We start from the raw sequence: 8,997 nt of genomic DNA on the forward strand, positions 1-8,997 counted from the left end.
TGCCACACTTCAGCAGAAATTTGATATCTCTCGAGCCTCAGCAGGAGATGTGGTGTTACGAGGCCCACAGTGTGTACAATTTCACCACCCTCCTCATGTTGGTATTAACCCTCGTGGATTGATCCCTTTTAAAACTGTGGCAAATGGATGTTACTCATGTCTCAGCATTTGGAAGATTAAAATATGTTCATGTTTCAATTGACACCTGTTCAGGCGTCATTTTTGCCTCCCCCATGTCCGGTGAGAAATCCCACAACGTGGTTGGCCATTGCCTAGAAGCCTGGGCAGCTTGGGGAAAGCCAGATAGTTTAAAAACTGATAATGGCCCCACATATACATCAAAATCATTCCAAACCTTTTGCAAAATAATGCAGGTTAGTCACTCTACTGGCCTTCCCTACAATCCACAGGGCCATGGCATTGTGGAAAGAACACATCGAATCTTAAAAGAACTCTTAGAAAAACAAAAAGGGGGAATCGCTGATGGCCGGCCACCCAAAGAACAATTATCTTTAGCCCTCTTTACTTTAAATTTTTAAATTCTGGACAAACATGGTCGTTCGGCTGCAGATAGGCATGCCATGACCTCGCCTATCCTTAAACAGGATGTCAAATGGAAAGATGTCTTAACTGGAAAATGGTATGGCCCAGATCCCATTATTTCGAGACCCAGGGGAGCTGTTTGTGTTTTTCCACAGGGTCAAGAACACCCGATTTGGGTACCAGAGAGGCTGACGCGAAAATTGCTCCTCCCGACAGAGATATAGATTGTAATAGTTCCGGAAGGACATGTTTTTGAGCAGAGTGTTGGCAGGGTATACTGCTGTGGTTGTGAAACTTCCCACCTTTGTGCCTATAGCAGATTTTGAAATATTTGCCACCTATGCCCATTGGTGCTACTCACTGAGTGGTCCAATTTGAACCTCTTTTTCTCAAATCTTTGCTTCTGTTTGAGAATGAGTTCATTCGCCAAGAAATTAGGATAGAGATGGTCAATATTGTCCACAACATAATTACACTCGGGACATCTATTATTGTCCTCCAAACTCTGATGAATACACTTGTAGCAAAAGCTGAGGCCACATTTTGTCATGTATGCCGCCTCAGTCATATCAAAGCAGATGGGACTCTCTCTTATTTAATAGACTTAGTTCAAGAACAGGTTGAAGAATTGTATAAAGTTGTACAAGCTAATTTCTCTCAGTCTCTTGAACAGAGTCGCCTCTTATCTGAGTACCTTAAAGGAAATTGGTCGGCTAAAGCAGAGCAGTTGTCCAGAAAGCTGCTCCTCCAGATTGCCAAACTCAACAGCACTTGACTGGACCCTGTCACCTTGGGGGATTTCACCTCCTGGATCACCAATGCCTTCTCATTCTTTAAGGAATGGGCAGGAATGTTGGCCTGGGGGGCAGTGGTCCTCCTGGGTTGTTTCTTTTGTATCTGGCTATTGTGTCGACTCAAACGAGAGCATGCTCAGTATAAGGCAGTGGTGTATCAAGCATTGATGGCGATTAAAGATGGCGCATCTCCCAATGTTTAGCTGGCCTCTTTAAAAAATTAAGAATTCGCCCTAGGTTGTCTGGCAGTTGTAATCACACAGATCCACGGTATCCAGTGATGGGCAACTTTCCTTATGCACAGACCAACCGAAGACATGGGGCCTGGAGGCGATAGGGTAACCCTATGACGGGTAAGGCTGTGACATGAAAGGATTGACCTAAGACAGGAGCTGTGGCTGATGGACAGACTTGCCCAGACCTAGTCCAGCATCATATTATTAAACAAAAAAAGGGGGAGATGTAGGCAGCTGATGCCTAAAAGATAGCACACTGTGGCTGTAAACAATACCACTGAGCAGGCGCTAGCCCGAATCTGGCGCCAACCCCTCCTGAGCAGGTACATGCAAATTAAGGTGCGGGCAGATTGACCAATCCCAGGAGGACACAAAGCTTTTCCCTGTGCTGGGGTGTATATAAGGAGTCCTCCCTGGGTTCCCAGGGTTCCCGTAGCATGGAGGCATTCCTGCAATAAAGCTGTTGAGAAGAATCCGACCGTGTTGCGTTTTCCTTGCTGGACAAAGTGGGCGCAACACTTCAATATAAAAAGTGAATGAAATTCTAGATTTATTTTATAACACTAAGTTGTAGATGAACATTCGGTTTATTTGCCAACCCTACAAAGCTAAAAGGTTGACACAATTTTAGGATTGCAGAAGATCTCAACAAAGGCACTACAGAATCCCATCTCCCATCCCTCTGTTGCCTGAATATAAAATATAAAATACAAATAAACAAAAATCCCATTATCTTTAATAGGCTTTAACTATGAAATTTAGTTTTGACTGGCCTTTTTTACTCTGAATTATTTTCCTGAATTCTACAGTGATAATTACACTAGTCAAATAGTCATCTCTTGGACTATTTAAGTTTTGGAGTCACTAAATGACACTGGCACTAACTCTGTGACAGCTTTCTGCCAGGCCACCATCATCCTACATTATAAATCACTTCATGTTTTCCAATTAAATGATGAAAACTGTCTGAACTGAGTTAGGAACCTTATTCACATTCAATTGTTGCATTTCAAAGTCCAAGACAACAATGCAGATGGCAAGGCAAAATATACTGTGTGACAAGCAAGCGGGGAAGGAGGGAAGGAGAGGTCAATTTAGCTACAATACTTCCCTCCCACTTAGAAAACTTAATTTATACACACCCAGAGAATGTTTTTAAACTTAAGTAAATAAAAGGTAAGGTTTTCTTTATTATTATTATTTTGTTGTTGTTGTTTTTGAGACAGGATTTCTCTATGCAGCCCTGGCTGTCTTGGAACTGGCTGTATAGACCAGGGTGTCCTCAAACTCACTAAGATCCTACTACCTCTGCCTCCCCAATGCTGGGATTAAAGGCAGTGCCACCATAGCCCAGCTAAGGGTTGTTTTTAAAAAAGATCAGTTTTATTTACTTATATTTGTTTGCATGTGTACCCCTGGTTGCTGTGGAATTCGGAAGAGATGCCAGATCCTTGGAGCCAGAGTTAGAGATGTTTATAGAATTTTCAGTTTGGCAGTCAGGTTCTACAGAGCAAATTCCAATACCACGATTGCCTAGCCAGGGCTCTTAAACATTGACTGGCCCATCTCTGGAACCTCAACATAGGGTTTTATTACTATTTTTGTACATGTATAAAAATATAACAGAAAGTGGTTTAAGTGTCCCTAAAATATTCCATCCCCACCTCTTCACGTTTGCTAAACAACTCTAAGTTTGCGTCTTCCCACACAGTCATGCTAAGGCACCACCAGCAGACTACAGCATTCTCAACAGTCCCTGCCTGTACGCAGTTTCTAGGAGCTCATCCAAAGTCTTTCCCAGACATCTTCTCTTTAAGACTTTTCTTTTATTAAAGATTTATGTATGCATGGATGCATGGATGTATTGTACATGTCTGACTAATGAGTTAATGTGTACCACACGCACACAAGTGCCTGTGGAGGCCAGAGGGCATCAGATACCCCCAAGCTAGAATAACAGCTAGTTGTGAGCTGTTATTACCAACTCGAGGGGGAGAAAAGAAAGTCAGTTTAAGATCCCCACACTATCCACCCACATCCCAGTTTGCCATCTCTATGAAGACGACTCTGCAGATAAACAGAAGAGAAAGTGACCTGACCCGGACTATGATTTATCCTCTAGATCAGTGGTTCTCAGCCTGTGCAAAGTTACAGCTATGCAGCAGCAACCACATAATGTTCTGGCTGGAGGTCAGTACAGCATGAGGAACTGTATTAAAGGGTCACAGCATTAGGAAGAGTGAGAAGCACTGCTCTAGATGGTTAGTGTTGACTGTCAACTTTACAGAATCTGGGACTAGCTAGGAGACAAGCCCCCAGGCACACCTGAGAGGTTCATCTTGATTGGGTTCACTGAGATGGGAAGACCTACCACAAAGGTGGGCAGGACCATTCCCTGGAGCTGGGGTGTAGACTCCAGGGAACTGTGAAAGTGAACCAGCACCAGCACTTACCCTTCTTCTTCTCCAAACTAGTCATAGAACCAATCGGCTCCATCAAGTTAAACAAACAAGCAAACAAACAGAAAAACAAAAAATCTTGATTTTCTTATGAGGATCAGAACCCCAGACCGGTGAGCCAAAATAAATCCTTTCTCCTCAAAGTTTATTTTGTCACAAAAACAGAAAAGTGACTATGAAACAAACATAGGAAGCAGGTATTTAAGAGAACCAACTTCTACACATTTCTTACCTATTGCATGAGTCTGATTCCGAGGAGATTAGAATATCAGTACAACTAGAAGAATCATCCGGCCTCTCAGGCTCCGATGGCCCTGGCGAGTCCAGCTTGGACTGAGGAAAGTGGTTTGTTACTGAGACAGTATCTGAGAAGCTCACATTATCTTCTTGTGCTAACAAGGAAAAATAAAATTTTTAAAAATTAAAAAAGATCTTAATGTATACCTTATATAAACTTTTATATCTCTTTAACACTTAATGTTGCTACTTCTACTTTAAAAATGGAAGTTAAAAAGAAAACGTTGACTCTAAAACTATAAAATAAGAAATGATACTTTGGGGATGGGGCATTCAATAAATGGTTTCCTCCATGTAGCCCTAGCTGTCCTGGAACTCTCTCGGTAGATTAGACAGCCTCAAACTCAGAGAGATCCACCTGTCTCCACCTCCCAAGTACTAGGATTAAAGGCATGCACCACCACTGCCCTGCACAAGAAATAACACAAGAAATCTTACTATATTTTTCAGGATTAACTCGTTTAGAAGTAAAGTTTTCTTTAAAACAGAGGCGGGTCTACCTTGTCATTCCAATATAAGTTTCTATTAGCAGCTTACTAAGGAATAATTGACAAGTTAACAAAACAGATTTAACAAATGAATCACACAATTTGTCGCATGACACGATACTGACCAACTATGGACACTTTTTTGAACACTTTTAAATAAAATCTATTCATTAAGGAAAACCAATCAGACACAGAAATCTTGCCACTTAATCTGACACATTCCTGGACATACCCTTCATATTCTGTTTTCAAAATTTATAATAAAGATGCAGAGATACCTCAGGGTGGTTTGAAAGGTTATAACATATAGGCATAGCCAAATATCTGAAAATAAAGGCACAAAAAAATACCAGCTGTGCCAGACTGTCTGTTGCCTATGACTCTCCCTTTTACAGTTTGTGCCAATATGACAGGGCTTTACTCTCTCCTGACAATTCAGATAATGAATAAATAATTAAATGAATAAAAGCAACTGTGAAGATTTTATTAGTAGAGAAAATATATTGAATTGGACAAATTTTTTTAAAACAAAAATAGCTTCTCAAGTTCATGTATTCAAGATTTTCAGAAATGACCCTCAATGTTTGTTATACAGAAGTCCAGCACGTGTCACCAGTGCAAACTAATGTTACCTGTACCAATAAACCCTCATGACCAAGGCAGAGCCACACCCTCTGCTGTTCATAAGGGAGAGCAAGGCATTAACCAGTGACTTGCCAGAAGGTCTAGAACTTCCTATTATGAACATACCACATGGAGGGGAACTCCACCCACCAAGGCCTTTCATTCAACCAGTAGTTGGGAGAATAAAGTTGGGCTGGCAGATAATTTTAGTTAGGGTTTCTACTGCTATGATGAAATTCCATGACCAAAAAGCAAGTTCAGGAAGAGAGGGTTTATTTGGGCTTACACTTACAGCACTGTTTATCATTGAAGGGACTGAAGTTAGGACAGGAACTCAAACAAGACAGGATCCTGGAGGCAAGAGCTGATGCCAAGGCCATGGAGGGGTGCTGCTTAGTGGCTTGCTCAGCCTGCTTTCTTGTAGAACCCAGGACCACCAACCCAGGGAAGGTACCCTAAATGGGCTGGATCCTCCCCCATCGAGCACTAATTAAGAAAATTCCTTTTAGCTGGATCTCATGGAGGCATTTCCTCAACAGAGGCTCTTCCTCTGATGACTCTAGCTTGTATCAAGTTGACACAGTATCAGCCAGTACACAGGAAATAGGGATTCAACCTACACATTTATTTTTGCACAATGACTAACTACGCTCTTCTCTTCTTCCCCTCTTACATTAGTTTATAAAAGGTAAAACTCCATCAAAATGAGTATCATTTAACGGTTTGTGAGCACTAAAAGTCAGCTGTCTTTCCCATTTACCCTTAAACCTTGAAATAGAGGCTCCAAACAGCCCAAATGTGAAACTCAGACAAAGACTTCCCCTGAGAGAAGCAGAGTGTCCCCCTTGAGTGTGCATGCCTCTTGCTCATTACAGGGGGATACTACAAAATACTAGGAAGAAATCATGAGAATGGTACAATTTGTACAACAGTGCATTTGGCAAGACTTCATGTATATAACACCAAAAGTATAAGCAACAAATGAAAAAAAAACTGGACATAATAAAAAGTTAAAACAGTTTTGTGCATGCAAAGTACTATCAAGAAAACAAAAGGCAATACAAAAAGTGTCTACAAATATTTGCAAATCATATATATAGAAGGAAGAATTGATATCCACAGTAAGAAATCCCTAAAACTCAAACAAACCCAAACACCCAATTAATAAATAGGCAAAGGACCTGAATAAATTCCAAAACAGATGGCCAGTAAGTACATGAACAGATGCTGAAACTTCCTAGAAAAATAAAAATCCAATCATGATGGCATGCCACTCCCCACCTTGTAAAATGTGTGATGCCTACCTTGGTTGTCAACCTGACTGCATTCGCAATCAACTAAAACCCAAGTAGCCGGGCACACCTGTGAGAGATTTTCCTGAGCAGCTCATTTGCAGTAACAAGACTCAGCCTAAGTCTGGGCCACACTTTTTGATGATAAGCTGAGTTATAAAAAGACAGAGACAGGGAAGTTTCTGCTTTTTCCCTGCTTGCCCTCACTCTCTCTGGCAACTCCATCTACCCTGCTGCTGAGGGTATTAACTGGCAGTAGGACTACTACTTTGCGCTTCCAACACAGGCTGAAAGCCAGCTAGACTAGCCGGGCTGAACAACTTGGCCTATCCATCAGGAGACAGTTATCTTGGACTAGCTAAACCATAGCCTGGAGCCACTAAATACCCTACCCCCATGAATCACTCTCTCTCTCTCTCTCTCTCTCTCTCTCTCTCTCTCTCTGTGTGTGTGTGTGTGTGTGTGTGTGTGTGTGTGTGTATTCTGGCCGTTTTATTTCTCTAATGGTCTCCACAACAAAGAAACACATACCTAGAAGGTGATTTCCACAACAAACAAAACTAGCAAGTGCTGCCAGGCTGTGGAGAAATGATGCATCTGCTGTGCCGCACGATGTGTTGGTTCCTCAAGAGGTTAACCCTGGAGCTACCATTTGAACCACAAAGTCCATGTAGACACTGTCTGGTTAGCTTTAACTATCAGTTGGACACAACCTAGAACCATATGAAAGAAAAGTCTCAACTGAGGAACTCCCTAGATTAGGTTGGCCTGGGAGCATGTCTGTGGGGGACTGCCTCGATTGTTAATTAATGTAAGAGGGCCTAGCTCACTGTGAGTAGTAGCATCCTAGGCAGGCAGCCCTGAACTGTATAAGAAAGCAGGCTAAGTATAAACTGGCCTGAGAGGCTGGGAGCAAACAGTATTTTGCATGGTTCCTGCTGTACTTCTTTGCCTGTGAAGTAAATCTCTTGGTTAGAAGTTATGCTGTATGGGAGAGCAAGCAGACCTGTCTTCAAGTTCCTGGCCCTGACATCCCTCAGTAAAAGATTGTGACCTGGAGGTGTAAGTCGGATAAACTCACTTCTCCCCAAAGGGTTTGTTTGTTTGGTTTTTTTTGGGGGGGGGGGNGTCAGAGCTTTTTATCACAGCAACTGAAACAACAGACGTGTAATAAAACAAACTGAAAGCAGAGTCTTGAACAGATATCTGGGAACTAACACATACAAAAACAGTATTCACAACTCAATAAGGCAAAATAACTCAATAAATAGATGAACCACAGCATGCACATACTAAGGAATACTATTAAAGCCATAAAACAAAAGAAATTTGAATATCTGCCACTACACAAGACAATAAAAAGATGCCTAGAAAAATAAGCCAATATAGGAAGACAGATACTATCTAACTTCACTTGCATTAGGTACCCAGAGCAAACAATCCATAAACAGATACAACAGAGATCATGAGGGAGATGTAGGAGAGCAGGGAGTGCTATGCTACAGTTTGTACTGGGGATGCTGAAAAGGTTTGGAGTATAGGCAGATGGCTAAACAGTATTATGAAAGCATTTAACAGCCATGAATTATGCACCTAAGAATTAGTAAAAATATGTTATGTGCATTTTGTCACAACTAAGAAAAGTAGTAAAGAATTTCCCCAGTGTGATTCTGTTTTGCTCATGGACCAAAGCATTAGCAGCAGAAATACAACATTAATCTCAAATTTAAAGTTAGACCAAAACTAAGTAATGCATACCAACTACATAAGCTTTGACTCTTCATCACAACACTCCATCCAAAGTAAACATCAGAGTGCAGCAAGAAAAATAATTCTCAGGGCTAGAGAGATGGCTCAGTGGTTAAGAGCACTGACTGGTCTTCCAAAGGTCCTGAGTTCAATTCCCAGCAACCACACAGTGGCTCACAACCATCTGGAATGGGATCCCATGCCCTCTTCTGGTGTGTCTGAAGACAGCTACGGTGTACTCACATACATAAATAATTCTTTAAAAAACAAAATTCTCTTCCTAGGTAGGTTGCCTTAGGATCCTCAGCAATAAATCTTACACTTAGACAACATTCTCACACTTAGACAACCATAGAGCATCTCTATGATTGGGGTGCTTCACGTGTACAAGGTAAGCAGACCTCAGGGGTCATCTCTTCAAGATACTCTTCCCGCCGGGCGTGGTGGCGCACGCCTTTAATCCCAGCACTCGGGAGGCAGAGGCAGGCGAATTTCTGAGTTCGAGGCCAGCCTGG

The 8,997-nt window shown here is 41.8% G+C and overlaps 1 protein-coding gene across 6 annotated transcripts in view; it reads right to left on the minus strand.

Moving 5' to 3' along the window:
* Rad18 (RAD18 E3 ubiquitin protein ligase) overlaps positions 1-8,997 on the minus strand; it is a 73,660-nt gene that overhangs the window by 23,495 nt on the left and 41,168 nt on the right. For all 6 annotated transcript variants that reach the window (XM_021164900.2, XM_021164899.2, XM_021164897.2 and 3 more), the window contains one exon: positions 4,265-4,424. In XM_021164900.2, coding sequence (XP_021020559.1) covers positions 4,265-4,424 — 160 coding nt within the window. The remainder of the gene's footprint in view (positions 1-4,264; positions 4,425-8,997) is intronic.

Source organism: Mus caroli, chromosome 6, assembly GCF_900094665.2.
Source record: "Mus caroli chromosome 6, CAROLI_EIJ_v1.1, whole genome shotgun sequence".
In the NCBI taxonomy this organism is placed as follows: domain Eukaryota; kingdom Metazoa; phylum Chordata; class Mammalia; order Rodentia; family Muridae; genus Mus; species Mus caroli.